The sequence below is a fragment of the Equus przewalskii genome, chromosome 20, assembly GCF_037783145.1.
Source record: "Equus przewalskii isolate Varuska chromosome 20, EquPr2, whole genome shotgun sequence".
NCBI lineage: Eukaryota > Metazoa > Chordata > Mammalia > Perissodactyla > Equidae > Equus > Equus przewalskii.
In genome coordinates this window covers 57,375,594-57,403,352 of record NC_091850.1, presented here as the reverse complement: position 1 = coordinate 57,403,352, position 27,759 = coordinate 57,375,594, and the positions used below count along the sequence as shown (strand labels likewise).

The 27,759-nt window shown below is 50.1% G+C and overlaps 1 protein-coding gene across 3 annotated transcripts in view; it reads left to right on the top strand.

The window, feature by feature from the left end:
- The window catches only part of AHRR (aryl hydrocarbon receptor repressor), an 82,500-nt gene that overhangs the window by 36,030 nt on the left and 18,711 nt on the right, over positions 1-27,759 (top strand). The window contains exons 1-2 of one of the 3 annotated variants that reach the window (XM_008534384.2): positions 8,033-8,927; positions 25,429-25,518. The exons of 1 other annotated variant lie outside the window; for it this stretch is intronic. In XM_008534384.2, coding sequence (XP_008532606.1) covers positions 25,468-25,518 — 51 coding nt within the window. In that variant the 5' untranslated portion in view covers positions 8,033-8,927; positions 25,429-25,467. Of the gene's footprint in view, positions 1-8,032; positions 8,928-25,428; positions 25,519-27,759 lie in introns of those variants that run through there. One more of the 3 variants, XM_070587311.1, reaches the window with a different exon arrangement.

Sequence of the window (27,759 nt, the reverse complement as noted above, 5' to 3'; positions counted from 1 at the left end):
ACAGATAGACACATAGACAGATGGGTGGAAAGCATTGAGATGGATTTCAGGAGAGAGGGAGGTGATTGCAGCATAGGATTTGGAGGTGCTGGCTCTAGACAGAGCTGGGCAGTGCTGTGTTCCACCTGCCCGCCATGGATCCCCATGACCCCAGTGACCCCCATGGTCCCCACAGGGACCCCATGGCCCTCCGTGACTCCCTGTGATCCTCACAACCCCTCTGACCCTGCATGGCCCCCTCATGGCCCCCCGTGACCCTCCATGACTCCGTAAGATTCCACATGGACACCCCATGACCCTCTACAGCCCTCACAGGGACCCCACAAACCCTCATGGCCTCCCACTACTCCCCATGGTCCCTATGACCCCCACATGACCCCTATGACCACCACGGCCCCCAAGGCCTCTGCCCTTGCTGAGGAGTTTGATGTACTCTCATGAGGATCAATTAATTTATAAATCATTTCCTTTTAAAAAAAATACGTGAGGAAGTACATTTTGTGCTCGCTGGTTTGTGTTTAATCTCATGGAAACCCTCAGTGTGACAGCCACTGGGGGCTCCTGCCTCAGAGCAGGTGCAGGTCTCGCTTCGCCCCGTCTGGAGTGGAGCATGGGCGTCACAGCGCTCTGGGAAACCCTGTGTATTCAGCAGAGGAAGTAGTCCACACTTCATCTTTTACCAGGTCTTTACAAAGCAGATTCTTAAATATTCTTTTTCCTTTAAAATTGCTTTTTCCTGTCGGTGCTGGTAAAACGGAGCTGGAAAATGTGTGCCAGTTTGAATTTTACTCTTGGCAAAAGGTAACTGTGTTGCTCTTTTTCTTATTCGTGTTCCAAATTAAGATCATAACTTCTTAATCATAAAGTCTTAGTCATAAGATCTTTCTTAAACTTTTGTTCTGAGCTGTGGGTTGGAAGCATATGTACAGGGTGCCCGACCCACCTCTGCTCAGAGCTCAGGGGCTGCTTCACCCGCATCCTCCTCCCGCCCGCCAGGTCCCAGCCCGCGAGGCCGGTGTTGCAGAGCCGCACACCTCGGAGGCAACCCTGCCTGCACGGGGCGCCCTTCTGCGCATTTCTGCTCATGGACCGCATCTTCCCTGGGGCCTCAGGACATGAATGGTGGTCCTGGCTGAGGCTGCAGCCCAGGAAATGACCAGGCCTGACTCCTGGGGCCTGGGAAGAGGGGAGGGCAGCGCCCCAGCCAGGTCATCTGCCCTGATTTCTGTGTCTGCTGCCCAGCATACGGTGTCCCTGGAGCTACCCTCCGCTGGGACTTTCTGAGGAAGAGGCCCACGCCTGAGGGCTTGGGTCTGCTCCTGGTTCAGCAGGCTGTCATGCTGCCCAGCTGCCCGCCCGGCTCCTCGCCAGGCTGCGTGGTGCCCCCACCCCCGACTCCACCCGCAGAGCCTGAAGCCTCGTTCCACTGCCTCTTGTTCAGCATGCTCTGTGGCCCAGGAAGTCTCTGGAAGATTCCTTTGACTGGAATCGTGGGGGTTATAAGGTGAGCGTCTCTTGCACAGCATTTCCAGTGTGGCGATTCCCAAACTTTGTGGTTAGAGACTCTTTTTGAAGTTTAAAAATATTCCCAAACAGCAAAATAATCAAATCAAGTAGCAATAACAAGAAAACCCCAGCTTTTATTTCCAATCTTCAATCTCTTGAAGATAAAGTGGGAAAAAGGAGAGGTTTATGGCAGGACATCAGAAATTCATAGAACGTTGAGAGCTGCACAGACTTTACAGTGCCTGTGGTCCGATGTCTGTTATTGCAACTGAAGAAACCTAGCTCTGGAGCTGCTGGGGCTGGTCCAGGGGCCCAGTGGGGCTGGGGCGGGACCACCATCCGCCTTCAGTGGCTCCAGGCCCTCGGCTCCCCCTGGAAGCCAGAGCAGATGACTGAGCTGCTGTCCAGTGGGCACCTTAGTGCAGGTGCTGGGAACAGAGGTGACAGAGGAGGCATGGGGGGTGGGAGACTGGGGGAGAGGAGGAAAGACCGTCTAGAGAAGAAACCAGCAGACGGATGGGGCGGGACGAGATGGAAGGTTCTGGAAGCACACTTGTCAGATGTGCAGGGAGAGTGGTGCCCCAGGCTTTATTTCTACCTTTAAGGTGGCTGTAAGGTGTGGCATTTAGTGCGGACGGGCAACCTGCTCGCAGGGGCCATCAACCTTGGTCCGCTGGGGGCGAGCAGGAAGCCCCCGACCCTTGACCCAGCTGGAGTTCAGGTGTGCTGTGGCCGCACTGGGGCTGCACCGTAACCTTTCTTACACTTATTCTTAAGTTTATGCATGCTAAAATTCGTTCTTTTTGGTGGCATGGTGTGACCACGACTGTGGTCAAGATACAAAACAATTCCACCGCCCCAGATTTTGCTCGTGGTGCCCATTTGCAGTCAGACCCTCTCCCAGACCCCCGCCACCGCGGCTGTGTCCTCCATCTCAGAATGCCCCATAAGCAGACCCCTGCAGCACAGACCCCTTGGGGTCTGGCTGTTAACCCCTTGCTAGATGTGGCTGCACGTGGTCACCAGTGGCTCCTGTCATTCTGTGGTGCGGACGTACCTCAGTGTGCTTGCCCAGCTGACCGCTGAGGGACACTGGGGTATTTCCAGGATTTGGTGTTTGTGAATAAAGCTGTGGTCATCAGTCACGGGTAGGTTTTTCTCTGAACATAGACTTTTGTTTCGTTTCGATAGAACCTACGTGTGTGACGGCTGGATGGTAGAGTAAGTGTGTTCTGACTTTCTAAGAAGCTGCCACACTGTGGCTGTGCCATGTCACGTCCCCCGCAGCAGGGAACGGGGTTCCAGTGGCTCCACATCCTTGGTACCGCACAGCGTGACCTGTGTTCAAAGCCACTTCTTTCGGCAGACATGGAGCCTCATTACTGCTTTGATTTGCATTTCCCTTACGACTAAGGATGCTGAGCATCTTTCCTTGTGTCTTTACCTGCCATCCACAGATCCCCTTTGTGAACTGTCTGTTGATTTAAAAACGTCGGCTGTTTGCTTTCTTACTCTGAGGTTAGAGTTCTTCGTGTGTCTTGTGCGTGTGTCCTTTGCAGGATGCATGGTTTGTAAATATTTCTCCCAGTCTGTGGCTTGTCTTTTCATTCTCTTGACAAGAGCTTGCAGGAGCAAAACTATTTAATTTTGGTGAAATCCAATTTATCTATTTTTTAATAGATCATGATTTGGGCGTCACATCTAAAAACTCAGAAATCAAGTAGCGTGAACCTTACAGTTTTTGTTCTTTTTCCAAATTGCTTTGGCTATTTTAGCTCCTGTCTTTCCATATAGATTTTACAATTAGCTTGTTGATATCTACAAAAATTCCTGCTGGGATGTTCATTGAGATCGTGTTAAACCGTAGGTGAGGTTGGGGGAAACTAACAGCCAGACAGTGCTGACTCTCCCAATTTGTGAGCACAGTCTCTCCACTAATTAGGTCGTTTATTACTTTCCTCATGTTTACAGATCCTGTGAATATTTTTAGACTTATTACCTAGATATTTTCTGTTTTGGTTGCTGTTGTAAATGGAACTGTTGTTTATTTTCAATTTTCATGACAAGTATATAGAAATACATTAGATTTTCTAGGTTGACTTTGTATCTGTGACCTTGCTGAATTCATTAGTAGTTCTTGGAGCTTTTCTGTAGATTCCGTGGGAATTTTTATATGGATTATCATGTTGTCTGAGAGTAGAGACAGTTTTATATCTACTTTTTCAGTCTGCGTGCTTTACTTTTCTTGCCTTTTTCGCTTCTAGGACTTGCAGTCCTAGGGGAGGTGAGGAAGAATGTCTTTGCCCTGTTTCTCATCTTAGGGAGAAAACGTTGGTCTTTCAGTGTTAAGGGTGATATTAGTTTCTGCTTGTATTTTTTGTTTTGTTTTGTTTTTTGTAGATGCCTTATATCAGATTAAGAAATTTCCCTCTATTCCTTGTTTTCTGAGAGTTCTTATTATAAACAGATATTAAATTTTGTCAAAGCTTTTTCTGTGTCTGTTGAGATGGTCGTGGTTTTTCTTCTTTAATCTGTTGATATGGTGAGTTACGTTGACTGATTTTCAGACGTTGAACTAGCCTTGCAAGCCTAGGATTGATCTTAGGTATATATTGCTGCGTTAAATTTGCTCATGTTTTATGGGGATTTTTGTGTTCATGTTCATGAGAAGTTCTTCTGTGGTTTTCTTTTCTTGTAATGTCTTTGTTTGGTTTTGGCATCATGGTAGTGCAGGCTTCATAAAATTAGTTGAGAGTGTTCTCTTCTATTTTCTGGAATTGATGTTATTTCCTCCTGAAATGTTTGGTAGAATTCACTAGTGAAAACAGCTTGTCTGGGAGTTTTCTTTTTTAGAAGATTTTTAACTATGAATTCGATTTCTTTAATCAATTTGGGACTATTCAGGTTACCTATTCTAGTGTGAATTTTAGTAGTTTGTATCTTTCAAGGAATTGGTCCATTTCATCTACTTTATTGAATTTGTGGGTACAGAGTTAGTTATAGTTTTCCCATTTTGTCCTTTTAATGTCTGTAGGGTCTGTCATGATGTTTCCTGTTTCATTCCATTGGTAATTTGTGTCTTCTCTCATTTTTCCTTAGCTGGATCGAGGTTTATCAGTTTTATTGATTTTTTTCCCAAAGACACAACTATTGGTTTCATTGAATTTTGCTATGTACTGAATATTTGTGTCTCCCTAAAATTCATATGTTGATGTGATGGATTTTGGAAGTGGGGCCTTTGGAAGGTGATTAGGTCATGAGGGTGGAGCCCTCATGAATGGGATCAGTGCCCTGATAAAAACAGGCTCCAGAGAGATCCTTGCCCCTTCTGCCACGTGAGGGTCCTATAAACATCAGTTACATTAAGTTGATTGATAATGTTCATCTTTTATTTTCTTGATCATTTTCTGTCCAGTCTCAACCTGAAAGACAAGAGTTGATGTCTTCTAGTATAATTGTGGATTTTTGTATTTTTCCTTTCACTTCTATTTTCACTTTATCTATTTTGGAGTTCTGTTGTAAGGCACATACTCATTTAGGATTATTATGTTTTTTTCATGGATTGACCCTTCTATCATTATCATTATGTAAAATGCCTCTATTCCTGGTAATTTTCCTTGTTCTGAAAGAATTTCTGTCTTTCACCAAACTTGGGAAGCTTTCAGCCACTTTCTCCAAATCCTTTTTACTGCACCAATCTCTTTCTATTCCATTTCAGAAACTCCACCTACACAAATGTTAGACTTTCACATTGTCGCAAGGGTCCTCAAGGCTCTCTTCACTTTTTCCGCGATACTTCCTCTCTCAGATTGGATAATTTCTGTTGGTTTATCTTTAGTTTTACTGACTCTCTTCTCTGTCACCTCGATTCTGCGATTGAGCCCATCCATTGAAATTTTTACTTCATGTATTTTATTCCTCAGTTCTAAAATTTCTATTTAGTTCTTTTTTACAGTGTCTGTTTCTCTTCTAAGACTTTTTGTTTTGTTTCGTTTCAGAGTGCTTCCCTTTCCTGCATGGAGGATGGCGTATTGGCTGCTTTACAGTCCTATCTGATAATTCCCCCTTTTGTGTCCTTTCAGAATTGGCATCTGTCTATTGTCTTTTCCCTTGAGTATGACTCTCATGTCCTGGTTCGTAGTATATACAGTAATTTTCAATTGTGCAGTGGGCAGAACAATGGCCCCCAAAGATGTTCACATTCCTAATTCTCGGAGACTCTGAATATGTTGCTTTACATGGCAAAAGGGACTGTGTGGACGTGACTAAAGTTGCGGCCCTTAGAGGGGAGATGATCCTGGATTATCTGAGTGGGCCCAAAGTAATTACAAGGATCCGTAAAAGTGGAGAAACTTTCCTGGCTGCAGTCAGAATGAAGAGTCAGAGAGATGCGAGATGGCTGGCCGACATGAGCCACTGCAGGCGGGCAGCCTCCGGAAGCTGGGCTCCTCCAGAAGGCTCCAGGGGAGAGCATAGTCCCTGTGCCCACCTGGCGGCTGGTAGTCTTCCCTGTGTGTCTCTGTGTCCAATTTCCCTCTTACAGGGACGCCAGCCATGTTGGATTTTGGGCCCACCTAATCCAGAGTGACCTCATCTTAATTACATCTGCAAAGATCCGATTTCCAAATAAGGTCGCCTTCACAGGTTCCAGGTGGACGTGGATTTGGAGGCCACTCCTCAGCCCAGTACAATGATGCATATTGTAGGGGAGGAGCTTCAGGCGGGAGTTCAGGTTGGGGCAGAAACTCAGGCCTCCTCCACCTCCAAAAACCCGTGCCCTGAGCTGCTGTCGTAGCCAGAACTCCGCACCGCCTGCCAGAGCCACCTCCAAGCTGCGGAGCACATGGACTCATTTGACCCTCAGCAGCCTTCTGAGGCAGATACTGTCATTGTCTCTATTTTACAGATAGGGACACTGAGGCACAGAGTGGTGTCACATCCTAGGAAGAGTGGAGCTGGGATTGGTCTCCCGGCTTCTCCCTGTGGGGCTCTGGAGGGTGCAGGGTTAGGCTGGCGCAGCGGGGTCTTCTCCGAGCCAGGGCTCCATATGGGCCCTGAGCTGAGGCTGCCCTGCTCCAGGGGCCCCCGGGGGCCTGCCAGCATGAGGAGCTGGTGTCAGAGCCTCGTCTGTCAGCCAAGCTGAGGACAGAGCCAGGTGACCCTCCAGGCTCTGCAGAGTGTCCCGGGGCTTTGGTGTCAAACGTCAGAGCCACTGGGGAAGGCTGGACGGCGGTTTGTGTCAGGCTCAGGGCCTTCAGTTCCCACCGCCGGACTGGTCAGATGGAAACAGGGAGGTGGCTGGAGGGTGCTGTGGCCAGCCGGGGCTGGTGCCTCAAGGACACAGATTCTCACGGCAAAATCAGCATCGTAGAGGGTTTCACACAGAAGGTGAAATGGAGCCCAGTTGGAAGCCCAAGGGCCAAGGACCCGAGTAAGCGACGCTTAAAGGGGAAGGCGGGCTGGGCCGACCAGGGACATGGGTCCTTCTGGGGGCGCCACCAGGCAGCATGTCCCAGGGCATGAGGTTCATGTGGTGGCTGGTCTGGGTGCAGTGCTTGCTCCTCAGGGATACCAGCCATGGCGTGAAGTAGTGACGTGTTGACGAGGGTCTGGTGGAGCCCTTGGAGGCCCAGGTGTGGGACCCTTGGGCAGCTCATGGGGGCAGGGGCAGCAAGGGATGAAAGGCAGTGGGGGGTGGCAGGCACCTGGGTGGTGAACAAGAGTCACCAGCAGGTCAGGCCAAAGGGGCAGATTTTCAAGGAAAAAAGCTATGAATTCAGGCATTGTTAGTGATGGCTTCATAATTTCATGTGAAGTCCTTGAAACCGAAAGAAGAGAAGTAGCGTGGACGTTGTTTAACAGTGGTGACCAGGCCCTAGACTCTGGACGTGTGTTCTTGAAGAGAATTGAGAGATTAAAGACATGCCCAGGCCCCACCGGAGCTCTGAGGTGGAAGGCTTGGAGGCTCTGGGTGAGCAACGGGCGCCACGAGTCCCGGCTCACACGACTGTTGGAACCTGACCAGGAAGGGCTGAGCGCTGGCTATCCCAGTGCAGAGAACATGGGGTTCCTGGCCCCGACATGCGGCCAGTGGACGCCACGCACGGGAGCAGACCCCAGGCCCCAGCACGGCCCCACCTCAGGGCATAAGGAGAGCCGGCCCCTCCAGCAGCTGGAAGCCCAGAGGAAGGAGCCAGTGGTGCCCACATCGAGGCTCCCGCAGAACACACGGCACCAAGGCCAGCACGCAGGCTCCACCGTGGGGACCTGGCTTCCTGGGGCTATCCTGCACCCGCTCCTAGATTGAGTGCCCCCAGGGTCGTGAGCCCTCAGGAGAGAGGCTGAGGGAACAGGTCACAGGATCCGGGAGGAAGCAGATGTGCAGAAGGAGAAGCAGAGAGAAACAGACCAGGCCATGCTGAGGCTCCCAGAGAAGCAAGTGGAGGAACTGTGTCAGTACAAGGAAAATGGGTTGCTATAAAAGGGAATGTGCAGAGATTTAAAAAGAGCTCAAAAATGAAACTTAGAAATTGAAGCCGTGTTTCCAAGAGAAAAGAAAAATGGGTGGGGAATGGAGAGGAGCCAGGAAGGTTGCCAGACCCCGAGGCCTGCGTAATCAGCGAGGCCTGCGTAATCAGAGTTCCAGAAGACCAGAGGGAAGGAAGTCATCAAGGAAGCAACCCAGAAGACTTCCCAGAACTGGGGGCTGAGCTTCCGCCCACCAGGTCCCCCTGGACGACTGGCTCGGTGGATGAAAGGGACCAGGGTGTTCGCCTTCGTGACTGTCCACACCCCCGGGGACAATGAGAAGATCCTCAGTGCTCCAGAGAGAAGGAGTGGTTTCAGGACAAATACCAAGAATGAGGAGTCTGGACTTGTGGAGAGGAACACCAGAGGTTAGAAGGCCGCAAGGAAGCGGCCTGTAAAGCCTGAGGGAAGCCATCCGACCTGACCTGGGATTCACACACTCCCCACCTCTGCCGGAGGGGAGGGGAACCACGGCCGCAGACCCGTGGGTCTCAGAAGTTCCCCTCCTCCGCCTGGTTTCTCTAGGAGGATCTCGCCACCAGAACCATGCCGACAGACCTGGGACCTGGAGCCGGCCTGCCCGCAGGAGACGACAGGATGCCTGCAGAGGGAGGGTTATTCCAAGTCGGGGATCGCAGGGGCGTCAGCGGCCCTGTGAGCAAGTCAACAGACAGGCATCGATTAACTCCAGGCCCACAAGCTGTCGAGGGCTGTGAAGTGCTCCAAGGCTCAGACCCGGCTCAGCTGAGAAGAGTCGGTGATAACACAGACCCTGCACGTGGATCTCGGCAGAATTATGACACAGCTAAATCAGGACGGGGTAGCGGAAGCGAGCCTGTGAGCGGAAGCCAGCAGCTGACGTCGGCGCGGGGAAGCCCAAGAGCGGGTGTTATGTAAGCATGCGGCTTAGCGCGCCGGGCCGAGGTGGATCCCGAGCAGGAGCAGGAAGTCCTGCAGCCTCGGACGAGGCTCCGGGTGCCCTGCGCATTCTACTTTAACCGTTTTGTCACTAAGTTATGTTTCCTCAATATCACGGTCGCTCCAGCCGTCTCGTGGTCCTGTGCTGTGGGTCCATGTTTCCGTCCTCCCTCTGCACTTTGTTTTGAGCGTGCCTCCTGCGGGCATGCGTGAGGGGCCCTTGCCCAGTGAGTGTCTCCTCCTGCATGCGGGTTTAGCCTGTTTCTTCTTGTGATGCTCTCCTTTGGGGGCTGATTTCTGTCCTTATGCTGTTTTCTTGCTGCAGTTGGTTTGGTTTCTCTCCCCTCCCCCTCCCCTCCCCTCCCCCTCCCCTCCCCCTCCCCCTCCCCTCCCCCTCCCCTCCCCCTCCCTTCCCCCTCCCCTCCCCTCCCCCTCCCCTCCCCTCCCCTCCTCTCTGCCTCAGAGGTTGAACCTCCTTTGCTAGATTAAAAGGCCTTCTGCTTCTGTTCTCTGGGGGTTGCTTGGCCTTTCCAGGTGTTTTATCAATGTTGACGTTTCCCAACAAGACTTGCACACAGTGTGCTCAGGCCCTCTGGGCTCGCGGTTTTGTCTGAAGCTGGTTCCTATCTCTGTTCCCAGCGTCTTTTAAAGCCCCCTCAGAGCTCACGGGGGTTCTGGCCCTCCTTGTTGTGTCTCGTGTCCCCCCACGTGTTCCTCTTCCTGGGAATGCTTCCCCAGAGCATTTCCACGTGGGTCTTGGTGTGAAGTATTCCCGGGTCCCTCCACGTGCTCAAGAACGTTACGCCTTCACATTTGGATAATAATTTGGCTGAATGTAGAATTTTAGGTTCACAGTTTTTCCTTCAGCCTTCAGAAATATTGCCCTGTTGTCTGCAGTGTCCTTGCTGCTGTTGACAAGTCTGCTGGTGCCTGGCGCTCTCGCTCTCCCTGGGAGCTTTTGTAATTTTCCTTTGGCTTCGATATTCTTAGATTTTACTGTGCTGTGCTTTTCGTCTGTGCCACCTGCTTGGTGCTCTGAGGTCTTTCGTCTGAGGTCTCTGGACACTGTATTTCCATCACGGCCTCAGCCCTCCCCCACTTTCCCCCCACCCCCCCTTAGTGCTTCATCTGCTGGAACTGCCACCATCAGACCTTGGACGTCTGTGTGCATCCTCCCATTTTCCAGCATTTCTTTCGTGTCTGTCTGGTTCTCCTTCCCTCTCTTGCTGCTCGGCCGTCTGTGCCCCAGTGTGTTCTGGCCTTTGTCACCTTTTCATACCTCATGTTTCCTCTTGATTTGTTTGAACTATTTCCTGTTTTTGTTTCATTTTGCTAACGTCTTGTCCTCTTACGTATATTCACTTAAAGCCATGCTTGTCTCAGCTCTGGGGTCTCTGCTCCATGCTGCCCTGACGCCCCAGGCTCCCGCGTGCTGTGTCCCTGTGTGTCAGACACCAGCTCCTCTGAGGAGCAGTGCTGGGACGTGGGGCGGGCCTGGTCAGAGGGGAGTAGGGGAGCTGGGTGGTCCCTTTAGGAAGGGGTGCCTGGGGAGGAGCTGGGGGTTTGCACAAGAAGGGGGACGAGTGCCCAGAGGCAGCAGCCTGTCGTCGCACCGGTCCCGGTCCCCAGGCAGGTGGGATGGGCAGCAGCAGGACACATAAAGGATCTCCCACCCGCCCCAACTGCTCCCCCAAGGCCCTGCCCAGGCCGCAGCCCTGTCTCCCCCGACTCCACCCCAGACAGCTCTGGACTCCCGGGGCCCCAGCGGCCTTTCTGGGGATCACGCCTGTCAGAGGGCGGAGGAGGGCTGGCTCTGTGTGCTGACAGCAGCCCTGCCCCTACATCCAGGCGAGTGCGTCCTGCCGGATGCAAAGTGGAGGCAAAGCACCAGAGCGGGCTGGGCTGGCTGCTGGGCTGTTTACGGAACTCCAGGACCCTTGATGAAGCCGCGACAGACCTCAGGGTGCGGGGAGCTGACTTGCCGCTGAGGTGGGAGCGGTCCTGGGCCCAGGGCCTCGCATGTCTGGGAGGCCCAAGAGCCAGGCATCCACTCCACAGGTGGCCACCGGCCACGCCCGAGTGCCAGCGTGGTGTCTGGAGAAGCCAGCACAGCTCCTGGGATGTTCCCGGGACCAGAGTGTCCTGCAGGAGCACCGCCAGTGTGTGGACTTGCTCGCCTTCGGGCCATCCTCTTCTGAGGAGAGACCCAGAGCTCACCTCCCCTGCGCAGATGCTCTGACAAGAAGTTGCCTGGAGCGGTTCAGCCCTGGGTGGACGTTCCAGGAGGTCCACGTGGGGCCCCGTGACAGGCGGTCATGGAGCAGGATCTCCCTCTTTGGTTTCCTGCGCTTGGTGCTTGGCGCACAGCTAGGAGACCCCAGGTCCTCCGGAAACTCTAGCTGGGAAAAGTAGGCATGAAGCCCCAGAGGACTCCTGATCAAACTCGGCTGCCCTTGCAGATAGGGCACAGCAGCCATAGGCCCAGGAAGGCAGAGCAGAGCCCTGGGGGTGGAAGGGGCGGCGCGGCATGGAGCAGGGGTCCAGCCCACCGAGGGGGGTCTGAGACCCAGACACAGAACCCTGGCCCTGGGGTCAGGGGCTGTTCCCTGGTCAGGGCTGACTCCAGGCTTGTCTCCCTTGGGTTGGCGGGCTGCAGAAGGCATCGTTGCTCAGCCACCTCGGTCCCCAGCTTTGGAAGGACAGGAGTGAGGGGACCCAGGGCAGGTGCCTGGGCGATGCTGGTGGGTATGTTTTTGTGGGTCCATGGCTGGAGGCCCCCCAGCACCCCCCAAGCTCCTACCCAGCTCCCTGAGAGAGCTCCTTGATGGCCCCATGCCTGCGCCCGCTCGTTTCTGGGACCAGCACTCACAGCTTCATCTCCTGGTCAGGGTCTCCTGCTTCCTTTTGGGTCCTTTGCACAGAGAAATCTGTACTTTATTATCTTCTGTCGTAACTGCTGGGCTTGTTCCAAGACTCCTTTGATGTGGCTTTTTTTCAGGGGCTCAATAGACATAAACGAATGTGTAAGTAAGTAGAGGTTTTGCAGGGGCCACCTGTGAATGGACACTCGGGAAAGGCAGCCCTCTCCTTGCCCCCAGGACTGCTCCCCACTCTCTGACTTCCCACCCCCGCCCCTCATCTCCAGCCTGATGATGTGTGTCAGGCATCCCAGGCAACCAGAGGGCACTGCCCGCAGCTTGTGCCCCATCTCAGACTGTGTCCTGCCAGAGCCCCAGAGGTTATAGCTTCTGCCCGCTCAGCAGCCTCCCTGTGGATCAGAAGCACATGGCTCCTGCCCCACCCAGAGAATGGTGCAGGTGTTGGGGGCCTGGCCAGGCCTGGCCACTTTGTGGCTTTTAGACCCCCAAGACTCTCCATCATGAGCCCCGACCCTCCACCATGAGCCCCCGACCCTCCACCATGAGCCCCTGACCATCCACCATGAGCCCCCAACGTCCACCATGAGCCCCCAACCGTCCACCATGAGCCCCCAACCATCCGCTATGAGCCCCCAACGTCCACCATGATCCTCCAGCCATCCATCATGAGCCCCGACCATCCACCATGAGCCCCTGACCATCCACCATGAGCCCCCAACGTCCACCATGAGCCCCCAACCGTCCACCATGAGCCCCCAACCATCCACTATGAGCCCCCAACGTCCACCATGATCCTCCAGCCATCCATCATGAGCCCCGACCATCCACCATGAGCCCCCGACCATCCACCATGAGCCCCTGACCATCCACCATGAGCCCCCAACCATCTACCATGAGCCCCCAACTGTCCACGATTGCCACCCGGGCTCACTGGCTCTCCCTCACTGGTTCCTGCTCACCATGATCACTCAGGCCCACCTCTGCACTGGGCTCCCCTGGGCTCAGACATGTGTGTCCCAGACCCTGCCCTCACCCAGCCCAGGGTCACTGGCAGGGTCCCCAGCAGGTGACTTCAGCACGGGGTGAGGGCAGCCACCTGAAGGAAGGACTCGCAGAAGGAGCTGCTGTGCTGGGCTGCGTTTACCACACCATGTGCTGTGTAAGCCTCGTTCCTTCCACCGTGTCGAGCTTCTAACCTGCTGACCACTGGGAAATTGTGACCCACGTCATTGCACAGCATGCTCCTTACTACAGGAAGAGCCGGCATGTGTGAGGACCTGCTCTGAGTCATCCTGGTTCTTGGGGAGCAGCTGAACCCAGTGTCTCCAGGAGTGCTGGGCACAGTGGGACCCAGCCCAGCTTGTTCCACCCAGGGGACGCTGGGGTCCGCGGTGCCCGGAGTCACCTGCCACCACCCCAGGGGCTTGTGCCCGCATTCTGCAGCAGTGCCTGCCAGCAAGTGCTGGGCCGTCGGCCCTTGCTGCTGCTGCTCTGTGTGACAATTGTTTTCTGTCAGGAGGGCTTCGACCCCAGGCCACCCCAGCCCCAGCATCGCCCCTCCTTCCTGCTGCTCTGAAGCAGCTGGGGCAGAGCAGAGCTCCCTCGGGTGCTGCAGGGTGGAGAGCCGCCCCCGTGCAGAAGAGAGACCGGAACTGTCCAGAACAGATTCTGACCCAGGAGGTCTGGAGGCCCCACGGCTACGAGGCCGAGGCTGGTGGTCCAGGACACACCGGAGATCGAGGTCAGACATTTGGTGGCCAGTGGGGTGCAGCCCCCGCCAGGACCCTAGTAGGAGGCGCCTGGCTCTTCCACTTGGAGGTCCTACTTCCTTCCCTGTTAGCGTCGTCAACAGCATCTGTTTGTTGATTGCCCATAACTCTGCTTTTCGTGAACTAAACTGCACACTGAGAGAGGTTTGCATTCAGAAAGTGGATCCCAGTTTTAACAAGTGGGCTTTGGGGGCTGGCCCGTGGCCGAGTGGTTAAGTTCGTTCACTCCAGCTTCAGTGGCCCAGGGTTTCGCCAGTTTGGATCCTAGCCTGAGACATGGCACTGCTCGTCAGGCCACGCTGAGGTGGCATCCCACACAGCACAGCCAGAGAACCTACAACTACAATATACAACTATGTACTGGGGGGCTTCGAGGAGGAGAAGAAGAAGAAGAAGAGGAACAAGATTGACAACAGATGTTAGCTCAGGGCCAATCTGAAAAATGAAAAGGTTTTGTTCTCTCTCTAGAAAATAATTTCAACACCCTTGGTATCAAATCATGTGTCCAGCACAAGATCTTGCATTCTAATAATAATAATAATAGCCAATATCGATTCTGTGTTTACTCTGTGCTGGGTGGCACTCATTTAGCCCTCACAGGTAGTCATGGCCGTCATTCCTGTTTTTCCGATGAGGAAATTGAGGCCCAGAGGGGTTGATTAACTTGCCCAAGGTCACACAGCTGAAAAGGCAGAACTTGGTTGAAGTATTTCTGAGATAGCAGTGTCCTATCTCAGGACGCTGGAGCATAGATGTCTGGCAGTGGCAGCCTGTGCACATGGGCTGTGCCCAGTTCTGGGCTCCACTCCTGCTGGCCACTGGGAGGCCAGGGGCGCTGCAGGGGGCGTTGCTGTGGCCCAGGGCCCAGGCTCCGATCCCACCATTGCAGCACCTCCACTCCCCAGGTGTCTGTGAACAGAGAAGTCGCTCTCTTGGGAAAGAAAGACCCAGAGAGCCTAGGGCAGTGGCCTTACCCGAGCAGGGCCTGGGCTGGCGTGAGGAGGCCTGGCCTCCAGGGCCGGGGTCCGCACCTGCCTCCGTCTTTGTGGTCCCACCACAGTCAGCCAACTGCTTCTTTCAAGAGCTGTTTCGAGTGCTGTAGCCGCCCTGTGGCAGAGCTTCAAGGCTGAGTTTACTGCTGTGGGATCTATAAACAGCCAGCTGTGCTGCTGCCAGCAGGAGCGCCGCCTCCTTGCACGCAGGCCCACGGGGAGCCCGGCGAGTGAGCCGGCTCCAGCAAGGCGAGCCAGCTGCCCCGCGGACGCCGCGGTGCCCGCTCGCGTGACTAGCGGCACTGGCCTTGTGCTGTTGCTCCGTCACTGCGGCAACGGCTCTCAGGGGAGCGCAGCTCCCAACTTCCCTTATTCCAGGGAGGGGTGATGAGGGCTCTCCAGAATTGCCCCTTCTTCCCTTTTTTCTTCCTCTGCCATGACCTTGGCGGAACCGTCTTTGAAGTGCTCACTGGCCGTCTCTGCTGAGGGACTGGCGCAGATCAGGGTGTTCACAGGGCTCGCCAAAGGAAGTCCCGGCTTCCTCCCGTGTTTGCCCTTCATGTCTGCGGGGCAGAGCCAGGAGGGAGGTGCCGGCACCGCGAACCCCGCCATGGGGACCCCGTTGTCTCGCTGAAGTGGCAGGTGCATGTTTCGTGACTCTCAGTAATTGGACGTAGATGGGATTGTTTTTCTCTTAAAAAAGCGCAGCCTTAAGCTTGGGGCCAAATCCTTTTTTCCACTTGGAAAAGTGATCTCATTTTCCATGGACCGTGTTTTAAAAAAACACAAAACTCTTGTAGGATTAAAAAAGAGAGGGAGAAAAAACAAACAAACGTTCGCGATGCATATTTGAGAGATGGTCCCACATGTGCAAAAGAATTTGGCACGATGATTCTGGACCAGAAAGTCAATCTGATATTGAATCCATATGACTCGGCAAACAGCATTTTATGGTCTTTTTTTTCTTTTTTAAATTTCTGCCTTATGAGTGAAAATTAAGGTTGTTTTTGGTTGTGACTAATCTCATAAAATCTTTTTTAGGAATGCATTTTACATACTCAAGCCTTGAACATTTCTTTGATCTTTGAACTATTATTAGTAGGACACCATCAGGACGCGGCACCCTCTGAACTGCGAGAGCTGTGCGGGAGCGGGAGCGGGTGCCGCCTGCTTCACTCCGCGGCTCCGGGCAGGGCTGGGTGAGAGGCCGGAGGCTGCCCGGCACCTGCAGTGGCTTCACAGCTTCAGCTTGCCCGGCAGTGGAGGCCAGGCCTCTCCTGGTCCAGGCCCAGCACTGTGTGAGCGGGTGGACTCTGACGACGTGCCCTTTTCGCATGCGTTACCTGGACCACGGGCCCGCTCATCACGTTAAGTTCTCACATTTTAGTGATTTGCCGGGACAGTGAACAGTCGCTCTGGTAGTCTGTTAGCAGAACTGACAGCCCCTCAGTGGACCCCAGCATCGCCTACCCTACCTCTGGCCAGATCCCAGGGGCAAGGCTGTGAGGCTTGAGGGGGTGGGCATTGGACGGGCGGCCTGCAGGGTTCCCCTGCCCACCGTCCTGGGAGTTACTGCCGGCTCCTGATAGGCTGTGAGCCGCTGTGTTGACGGTGCCTCATCCATTGAGCGCCAGTAGGTGCTAGGCACTGTGCATTCCTGGATTGTCTGAGCGTGCGCCTGTCCCTGCTGGGAAGTGGGTGGTACCAGCCCCGTTCTCCCTGCCACAGCCTGGAGCCCACCATCCTCTGGCGGTGCCAGCCCCCAGGACCCCAGCTGTGTCCCGTCCGGTGAGCACAGGGCCGGAGGGATGCAGGTGCAGGTGCAGACAACTTCCGGCAGAACAGGAGCTCCAGGACTTCCCGGTGAAGCACCAGGGCAGGAGGGCCTCGGAGTTGCAGTCTGAAAGGCCAGTCTGCCACTTTTCTTTAAAAATGACCTCTAGCTCTGTAGGGTGGCAGCATCATCTCGACCTTCTTTTTCCCGGGCAGCAATTGCAAGGAAGAGCAGTGTTGTTGAAATGAATTTTCATGTTTACCTTGGATACTTTCCTTCTTGAAAGTGCTCTCACCATCTTGCACCCCCACATCCAGAGCAGCAGCATTCACAACAGCCAAAGGGTGGAAGCAGCCCAAGTGTCCATTGACGGGTGGATGGATGAGCAGTGGTCTATCTATGGAATGGAATATTACTCAGCCTTAAAAAGAAAGGAAATTCTGACACATGCTACAATGTGGATGCTAAGTGAAATAAGCCGGACACAAAATCACCAATATTGTGTGATTCCACGCATCTGAGCTTCCTGGAGTCATCAGATTAATAGAAACAGACAGTAGGATGGTGGTTCCAAGGGGCTGGGTCCGGGGGGAGTCAGTGTTTAATAGGGACAGTGTTTCGGTTTGGGAAGATGAAAACAAATTCTCGAGATGGATGGTGAGGATGGGTGCACAACAATGTGAGTGGACTTAATGCCCCTGAACTATACGCTTAAAAATGGTTAAAATGATGAGTTTTATGTTATGTATATTTCACCACAATTTTTAAAAACTGTCATTAAAAAATGTACTGTCTTGGTTGGGACACAGAAATCTGAGCCTTGGTGGGTCCCAGCCTTGTCACAGGTACAGAGACTAAAGGTGCTTTAGAAAAACTCCACACCAATGGAAACAGAGGAGAAGGTCTCATATTTTTAGGTAAAAACTCTGAAGTGGCACAGGAAGTGGTGAGACATTAGTATCCAGACTCATTGGTCTCCCGGTGGGGCTGATGTGCCTTCCGGTGCACAATCCAGTCTGTTTGGGAAAATGCTCACACGACAAGGCTTTTCACACCCTCCGTTCAGGGTCTGCTTCACGTCCTAGAGATTGATCCAAACCCCAGGAGAAGAGCTGTTTCCTCTGTGGCCACCATACAGGCACATTTGGCCTTTTGTTAAACGGTATAAATAAACAAATCCCAAATGTTTCACAGCCACACCCCCCCCCCACCCCCACCCAGTAAATACTGTAAGTCCAAGAAGAGAGGCACTTGGGGGAGATTCAAACTCGAATAGCCCACTAGGACGAGGGCCAGGCAAATATTGGACTTCCCCTTCTCTAGTCAGAGATACCAGGATGGGGACCAGACAGTCCCCTGGAGCCACGCAGGAATTAAAATGGCAGCATGGTTTGTCTGGCTCCTGGACAGCTCGGTGGATACGTGTGTTGTTGGCGTTGATTTCCCATTCTTTCTCTGGGGCTCAGGGGTGGGAGGTGGTAATGGCTCGGCAGTGAGATGTGGTCGTTGTCTGGTGCCAGGCCGTTTAGCACAGCCACTGCAGCTGGGGGCTATGTTAGCCTGGACTTCTTGCTCAGAAAACTCGGCACAAAGTTTAAATCCCCCTGTGAAGCACCCCCCCTCAGTGTTTGCACCTCTGTGTCAGGAAAGTTAGCTGAAACTGTGAAATAAGGCAAAGATTGGGTAGCACGTCCTTTCCCAGTCGTGTGGGAGCCGGCACTGCAGGGTTATCAGGGGCTCTAGCTGTGCATCTAACACAGCAGTCTTATCCTCCGTGCCTGTAAACACCTGCTTCTCAAACACTTTCTGGACTGGTTTTGACATCTTGCTGCTTCCCTCTTGAGTAAGATCTAGGACTGGTGTTTAGTTTATATTTCCACCAGAGCTGTGATTTCTCCTTTGTGAATTATGCTTTGGTGGCTGCAAGTGTGGCTTTGCAGCGGAGCAACGTTCTGTTTGAGGCTGGAAGGCTGCATCCTTTTCCCTGAGGCTTTTCCCTCTGGAGTTGTGTATAGTATAATGTCATCTTTGGGAAGGACACACACCCTCTGATTTGAACTGGACCCTGGTTGGCAGTTCCATGATTCCCTCGCCCCTGACACCCTGAAATGAAATGTCTGAAATGAAAGTGACATTCTACCTTGAAATGAGGAAGGCAGAAAATCTACCACACAATTAACTGAAAAGAAAAAGTAGATAGAAAAGGAGAAAGACAAGACATCGCAGCAAGAAGACGTTTGTGCTGGGGAAGGTTCCGCTTGGCTCCCTGAGACCGAAGCCTGACCCTGTGGAGGCTGGCAGGTGGAGCGAGTGGGCTCAGGATGTGGGTCTCCAGCCCTCCCACTCCCCTCCTGTCCTGAAAGCCGCTGCCTTCCTGCAGGAGCCTGAGGGGAGCAGACCAGAGCGGCCTCAGGAAGCAGAACCCCAGCCTCTGCCCACTGGCCGGACTGTTGCCCGAGGACGCCTGGGAGGGGGCTGCTCTGAACAAGGCCATTGTGCCAGTGAGGAAGAACAGGGTGGAGGGTGTGCCTGGTCCCCTTGTTTTTACAGCAGATTTTAGGAAACCTTTGAGGAACAGAAAATACCCAGCTGCCTAAGCCCTTGCAGAGCACAGAAAAGGAGGGAAGGCTGAGCTGAGGTCAGGAAAACCCTGTGATAAAAGTGGATCGAGCCAGCACAAAGGAGAAATTTACTCATCTGCTTGTGAACCTAGAGGAAGCTATCCTAAATAAGATACTGCAAACTGACTCCATCTGTGTCATAAGAGAGTGAGCCACGGGTGGCCACAGGCAGTCCTGGAATAAGGTGATGCTCCCCTCAGGAAATGCCTGTCAGCTTACAGCTTATACACCGAAGCAGAAGACATCCCTGTGGATAGTCATCCAGCCTATTAGACAGACAGACAAAAAGCGGTAACAACAAAATCTCGATAGAGCACCATTTATTGAAAGGCCCGTCTTTGTCTCAGTGGTTTGAGATGACAGCTTTTTTATGTCCCAAATTTGCATTTGAACTTGGATCTTTTCTGCACGTGCTATTCTGGTGCCTTGACTGACTCATCTATTCATGGGCCAGGACCAAACTGTTCTAGTTATAGAGGCTTGATGGTATATTTTATGTTGAGTAAGACAGTCCTCCCTCCTAGGTTTTTTCCAGTGTTTTGTAGCTGTTAATGCATGTGTACTTCCCATATTTAGTATCAATTTGCTGGCTCCATAAAAAGTGTGATATAGACAATGTTGCAATCCATTGATAAATCCACTTAGGAAAAATGGCCATCTTTGTGATGCTGAGTCATCCTGTCCAAGGACAAAGGTTGTCTTTCCATTTGTTCAAATATAATTTTGTGTCTCTTCAGATGTTTTAAAGTTTTCTTCATATAGATTTTGCACATTTCTTGTTAGGTTTATTTATAAGTACTGGACCTTCTCTGATGTGTTTGTAAGTGGGGTTTTATCCACCATTATATCCTCTAATTTGGTCATTTTTCTAGTATGTAAAGATTACTGAATACCTGTAATTTAATTTTACATGCTGCCTCCTTACTGAATTCTTTTATTTGAGTTATTTTATCATTGCTTCTCTAGAGTTTTCCAGATATACCACGGTGTCACCTGCAAAGAGCGTTTTACCTCTTTCTCAATTCTTATGGCTCTGTCGATTTCTGATTTCTCTCATCTGATTCCAACAGTTCATACCTTCAATACTACAGCACAGGAGTCAGCAAACTTTTTCTTTAAAGGGCCAGATGGTAAATATTTTAAGATTTGCAGGCCATGCCATCTCCATCACAGCTACTCATCTCTGCCGTTGTCATGCAAAAGTGGCCGTAGATGATGAGTAAATGAAAGGGTGTGGCTGTGTTCCAGTAAAATTTTAATTACAAAACCAAGCAGCAGGCCGTATTTGGGGGCCATAGTGTACACATCCCTGGAATGGGAGATTGTAGGCATCTTTGCCTTGCTTCCTGATCTTACTGGAAACACCTCGAATGTTTCCCCATTAAGTAAATTGCTACCTTAGGAATAAGACACACACATGTTATCATGTTAAAAATGTATCCACAGGGGCTGACCCCGTGGCCAAGTGGTTAAGTTCACACACTGCACTTCGGCAGCCCAGGGTTTGTCAGTTTGGATCCTGGGTGTGGACCTACACACCATTCATCAGGCCAAGCTGTGGTGGCGTCCCACATAGAAGAACTAGAAGGACTTACAACTAGGATATACAACTATGTAACAGGAGCTTTGGGGAGGGGAAAAAAAGAGGAAGATTGGCAATAGATGTTAGCTCAGAGCCAATCTCCCCCCACCCGCACAGAAAAAAGAACTGCAAAGAAATCTTAAATTAAAAAAAAAAAAAGTATCCACAATTCCTATTTTCTTGAGTGTTTTTATCAGGAATGAGTGTTGAATTTTGTTGAGAGCATTTTTGCCATCTATGGAGATAATCATAGATGTTTGTCCTTAGATTTATAAATGTGGTGTATTATATTAATGAATTTCCTAATGTCAAGCCAACCTTGCATTCCTGGAATGAATCCACTTGGTCATGATGTATTCATTTCTTAATGTGAAATTAGAGTCAGTTTGCCAATATTTGATTTAGCACATTTGCATCAATAGTCAAAGGTTTGTAATTTTATTTTTTATTGTACTTTCCTTATCAGAGTTATGTGTCAATGTTATACTTCTTAAAAAGAATTAGAAATTTTCCTTCACTGTCTATATTCTAGGACAATTTATGGGGCATTGGTGTTATCTGATCTTTAAAGATTTGGTAGAATTTCAATTTAAAACCATGTGGGCCTGGTGCATTTTCCTGGGGTTGTTACTTGATAACTTTCTCTATTTCTTCTGCAGAAATTGATCTTTTAAGGTTTTTATCTCTAGTGGTCAATTCTGGTAAATTATATTTTCCTGAAAAAAATATACTTGATTGAGGTTTTCAAATTTATTTGAATATAGGTATTTCTACCACTTTTATTTAATTAGTTCCCCTCTGCCACCCCAGGGAGCCACTTTCTGGTATTTATCAGTATAGATTAGCGTGGCCTGCTGTTGGATTTCATATAAAAAGATGCATAGGGACGTACTTTTGTGTCTGGTTTCCTTTACTTGACACAATGTTTTCGAGATTCATCTGTGTTTTTGCATGATCTGTGGTGTGTTCTTTTTCGTTGTGTAATCGTGTTCCATGTGTGATTATGCTGCGGTGTGCATCCTCCGGTTGAAGGATGTTTGGGGTATTTCCAGTTTTTGACCATTATGAGTAAAGCCACTAGGAACATTCTTGTTCGAGTATTTTTTGTGAACACACCCATTTCACTTGGATAATTGCTAAGAGCAGAGTTTCTGGGTCGTGGTGCAGATGCGTGTTACTTTTATAATGAGCTGCAGAAGTTTCCAGAGTCATTGCAGCATGTTACGTTCTCACCAGTCGTGCTTCTCGTCCTCACCAACAGTCACTGTCGTCAAGTCCTTTCGACTGTGGCCATCCTAGTTTGTGAAATGGTATCTTAATGTGGTTTTAATTCACATTTCCCTGTGACTAATGATGTTGGACACATTTTCACGTGAATACTAGGCATTCCTCACTCTTTTGTAAAGTATCTGTTTGAACCTTTTGCCTAGTTTTAAAAATTGGATTATTCATATTTTTATTGTTGATTTGTAAAAGTTCTTTATATATTCTGGATAAAGTCCTTTGTCAATGTACTATCAATATGTTTTTTCCTCAGTCTGTGGCTTGTCTCTTTATTAATTAACTAATTTATGTTTTATGAGGAAGATTGGCCCTGAGTTAACATCTGTGCTAGTCTTCCTCCATTTTTGACGTAGGATGCTGCCATAGCATGGCTTGACAAGCACTAGGTCCGTACCAGGGATCTGAACCTTCAAACCCTGGGCTGCTGAAGCAGAGTGCATGAACTTACCCACTCTGCCACCAGGCCAGCCCCATTGTCTTTAGTTTTTAATGATGTCTTTTAATAAAGTCCAATTTATCAAGTTTTTTTGCTAAGGGTTAGTGTTTTTATAACCTATCCAAATCTGCCTACTGCAAACTCACGAAGATCTTTTCCTGTGTTTTCTTCTGGAAACTTTATGATTCTTGGGGTTTTGTGTTTAGGTCTAAGAGATCTCTTGAATTGATCTTTGTAGTGGAATGAAATGGGAGTCAGGCTTCATTTTCTCTGTACAGATAACCAGCTGTCCCAGACACATTGGTTTAACAGACCTTCCTTCCCTCTGGGATTGGCCTGGCGCTTGATTGAAGGTCAGTTTGTCTGTCCTTATGCCAGCACCACGCTGTCTAGATGCCACAGCTTTGTGGTAAGTCAGGAAGTCAGTTAGTACGAGACCCACAATCTCATTCTCCTTTAACATGATTGCTTTGGCAAGTCTGTGCCATTTGCAATTCCATATAAATTTTAGAATCAGCTTGACAATTTCTACAAAAAGAAAAGAACCCACCTGTGACTATGGTTGGGATTACATTATATCTACAGATTAATTTAGGGAGATTGAATCTTTCAATCCAGGGACGTTGCTTATCTCTTAGCTTATCAAGGTCTTCTCTCCACACTGTTTCATAGTTTTCAGTGTGTAGGTCTTGCACATCTTTTATTAGATTTATTCCTGGATATTTTATGTTTTTTGATCTGGGTCTGGAGTTTTCTTTGTGGGAAAGTTTTGATTACAAATTTAATTTGTTTAATAGATATTTATTTAGATTTTATAGTTCTTCTTATATCACTTTTGTTAGTGTTTTTCAATGACTTTTTCCATTTCATTTACATTGTTAAATTCTTGAATATCATTCTTAATGTTTCCTTATCCTTTTAATGTCTGTAGGATCTGTAATGATGTATTCTTTTAAATTCCTGGTGTCAGTGATTTGTATTTTTATTGATCAATCTTTCTAGGGGTTTATCAATTTTATTACTCTTTTCAAAGAACCAAATTTTGACTTTGTTGATGATTTTTATTATTTGACTGCTTTAAACAATTTTCATTGATTTTTCACACACTTTTACTTTTCCTCCCTCTACTTACATTGGATTTAATTGGCTCTTCTTTCTCTAGTTTCTTGAGGAGGGTTAAACATATTTTTCCTTTTAAAATAGTCATTTTAAGCATGCTGGGACTTGGTGTTGCCTTTTCTGCTTGTTTGTAATTTGAAGTTTATCAGGTGTCTCTGTTCTCATTTTAATGAGGGCCTGGATTTGAATTGTTTGACTTGTTCTTGTTGTGCTCTGTCATTTTTCAGAAGTGTGGGGATTTGGATTTCAGTGACTGCTGTTATCCTGTGCTTCCTGGAAATCATCAATATCAGCAGTTTAAAAGCTCTTAGAAACTGATATTTATAAATGCTAATAGAAAAATTAGCACATGCATGGGAAGTTTACCAGAGAAGAAATACAGGTTACCAATGAATGTCTGAAATGTTTTCAATCTCATTAATAATCAAAGAAGTGAAAATTATAATAATGGTAAAATAATTTATCACTTTTCAAATTGGCAAAGATTTAAAAGAAAAAAAGGAAAGGAAAAGGCACCCAGCATGGCCAGGAATTAAGGGAAATGAAATTATGGTAGATGCCGATAGCCACAGACTTTATGGAGGCTCACTCGAGGTCTCTAAATGTCGACGGTCTGAACGTTAAAAATTGAAATATTTATGCACTCCACTGTCCGGTGCCTCAGCCTCCCGCACCTCCAGCTCCTGGCCGCGTAGAGTCATAGCTGTTCCTGCCTCGTGGACGCGATGTGGAGTTGAAGGAGACGTTCCACAAAGGGCGCCTGACACTCAGGAAGACCTCCTAGTGTGTGCTGCCACTTTCTCTGTCATGATGAAGAAGAAGATGACAGATGGTAGAATGCCCACTGGCCATGTGGTCAAGTGGCTGTGGTGCTTTGCGCATCTTCACTGGTGATGATCCAGAGAAGCCACTGCAGGGTGGGGCCAGAGGTCTTGCCTTTCAGGTGAAAGAAGACTCTCTCTCAAGCACAACACAGCTACGTGTGTTACTTTTCTCCACACACAAGTCCCACGATAATTATGGCTAGAACTGAGATTTAATAATCATAAAAATATTGTGAAGACACATTAATACATTTAAAATCCAGATGAAATGGATGCATTACTAGAAAATATTTTAAGATGCCCTAGTCGATCTAAGAAAAAATTTAAAAACTTGAATAATAACAACCATTAAACAAACTGATGTGATAGCAAAATCTACCTGTTTTCACTTCCTGTCTCCCCACAATGTGCCCTAACTGGATGATTAGAGCTGAGGAGAACCAAACATTCAAGGAACGCAGCACCCTCGTCTTAAATAAGTGGGTCCAGAAAATGAAAGAAGAGGGCAAGGAGTCTGACTCATTTTTTGGTGATTAGGTGTACTTGACACCAAAATAAGGAGAGAAGCTTATAGGCTGGCTTTCCTTAAATACAGATGACTGTCTCCTCAGTAAAATGAACCAATTCCAAGAGCATATAAGAGAATTATGATCAGATAAGGTTGACTGCATATACGAAAAATGATTCATCATCAGAAAATCCATCAGTTTTCACCACACTAACAGACTGAAGAAAACGTCTGTGACTATTTCAGTAGATACAGAAACAGCACTTGATGCCTTTCAACGTTTTTTCATGATAAAAACTCTTAGAAAAACCAAAATAGAAGAAAGTGCATGAAGGGGGAAATCCACATGGGTGAAATAAAGGTTCCTGTTTTGTTTCAGTACTGATGGTATCTTGTCATGATGATGTCTACATTTTATAAAACATAAATTTGAAATAAGCATTAGGAGAACCCAAGTCTGAGGCTTGCAGACCATGACCCAGTTCTCAGGTCACCCGCCAACTTGGGTCTGTTTCAAAAGTGTCATAAATAAATCAGAAGTGGGAGTTTCTGAGGTTATGAATACAGACTACAAAGCAGGAGAAATGGTTGAAAACTCAAGCAAATCAATGCTTGCACTTTTTCATTTTGAAAAATTGTGATTTCACTAGTGTGCCTAGGAGCCAACTCAACTTTTTGTCTCTTCCAGTCCCTCCATGGCTTTGCTCTGGTCGTGAGCGCGGAAGGCATGATATTCTACGCATCAGCAACCATCATGGACTATCTGGGCTTCCACCAGGTAAACGCAGCTTTTGATCTGCTGCACGTTAGCTTCTGTCACCTTGTAAACACGTATTGTCTTCGAGGTTTGAAACATCTCTAAAATCAAGCTTTTCTTATCACGGAGCTTTTATCAGACAAAGATTCCACACCCAGCTGTGTCTGGGGCTCGGAGTCACAGCGAGAGACCCAGGTGTCCTGAGAGTGAGGGCAGCGACTGTGCTGGCTGTGGCACGGCCTGGCGCTCCACACGTGGTACGTGGCCGATTGGCACTGGGGGTGGACCTCTCCTCACCCTCAGTGTCGATTCTTCAGCCCCAGACGCATGGTACATTCGGGACAGTGTGTGTTCTGGAAATGCCCTTCTTCGCATGCAGGTAATTCGCTGGGAGTGCTGTCCCAGGCCAGCCCAGGTCGGTGATTCTAGACGTTGAGGCGGAGGCAGAGGTTGGGGCCCATCCCACCCTGGGATCCTAGAAGGGCGGCTCCTCCAAGAAAAGGTGTGAAAGTCCCACCCAGGGCCCGGGAGAGGAGACGGGCTTCTCTGCCGGCTCTGGGAAGGAGAAGACTCCTGTGAGAAACACAGAGCTTGAGTCTGAAACCCAGATCTGAGTTTGCCAACTGCAGACTGCAGCCTCCTGAGCCTGGAGTTTAAACTGGTCGTGGACGATGAGGTCGCTGGGGCATGTGACCCTTAGCTGCACCACCACAAGCCGCCCCATGGAAGTATCCACTCTGAAGAGGAGCTCACAACACAAAGTTACAGACGCACAGGAAGCCTAAGCCCTAACAGAGTGCGCTCTCCCTGAAGAATCTGAGACCCCCAACAGGCGGATTTGAGAAAGAACAAAATAGCACTCTGAGAAAGAAGAAAACTGTGTGTCAGTCAGGGTCCCGTCTGGAGGCAGAAACTGTGCAGTGCTTTGAACAGTTTAATATAAAGAATTAATCTAAGTTTAGTATAAAGAATTGTTAACTAGTAACATGGGATTAACAATAAAGGGGTGCAGACTTAGCGGGGGAGGCAGTGCCGGCGGGACTGAGGCTGGGCGCCCAGCAGGGAGCACATTTTGGAGACCCCCACCCGACATTGGCACAAGTAGTGTCATGCTGGCCAGGAGGAAACCACCCCTGGGGACGTTGGCGAGACTTGGGGAGGTCACTGGGAGCTGCCCCTGATGCAGCCGACACTCGAGGGGACTCACCTGCTGCCTGCAGGGCCCCGGGACCTTTGCTGGCAGAGGGGAACTGTTCGCAGGACCTGGGGTCAGAGCCAAGCAATGAAAGGGGGTTTGGATCCGAGAGGCAACACGTGGAGTATATAATGAAAACCAAGGGGTGCCCGGAAGCGAGGGTGGTGGAAGCCCAGACTGGAGTACGTGGATCCTGATGCGTTGTGGACATTCTAGTCTGCTTCCGGCCCCTGAGGCTGGCGAAGCCTCTGATCTAATTTCCATCAAAACCACCTTTTTTTTTTGAGGAAGATTGTCCCTGAGCTAGCATCTGTGCCCACCTTCCTCTATTCTGTATGTGGGATGCCGCTACAGCACGGCTGCTGATGAGCAGTGTAGGTCTGTGCCCAGGAACTGAACCCGGGCTGCCAGAGTGGAGCATGCAGGCTCAGCCACTAGGCCATGGGGCTGGCCCCACTGAAAACCATCATTTTGAATCGTTTCCAAAACTGAAGTAGCTGTCACTCTGCAGGTGATTCTGAGAAGCACTTCCTCTGACACCCACCTCTAAGTTTACTTTCCTACCCGTGAACCCAAGGGCAGGATGACTGCCACACCCTGTCCTGACCAGGCTTCTTTCCTGTCACTGGCCCTGGGACAGTCCTTTGGCCGTCCACCGTACCCAAAGCATCTAGCTGCAGCTGATCACCTGGCCTGAGTTGGCACCTGCAGCCATTGAGGTGTGGCCCTGGTGGAGGACCCCACGGGATGGGGCCAGCGATGGTGAGTGAATCGAGTGGTGGGCGTGACCTCCACAGAGCCTCACCCCTGGGCTGCCGCCTCAGACTACACAGTCCAGCCTCGGCTCTGTCTCAGCAGTTAGGTGACCGCGCTGAGCCTCATTTTCCTTCACTGATGGGACAACAGAAGTGTCCGCCTCCGAGGCTGCTGCTGGGACATTGTGGGTCCCTGAACGTGCAGAGCGTTTGGGAGGGCGTTGCGCCTGTGACACATCTCTATCACCAGGCTGTCTCAGGGGTGGCTGCCCAAGGCATTTCTCCCCTTGGCGGCTCCTGACAGCGTGTGAG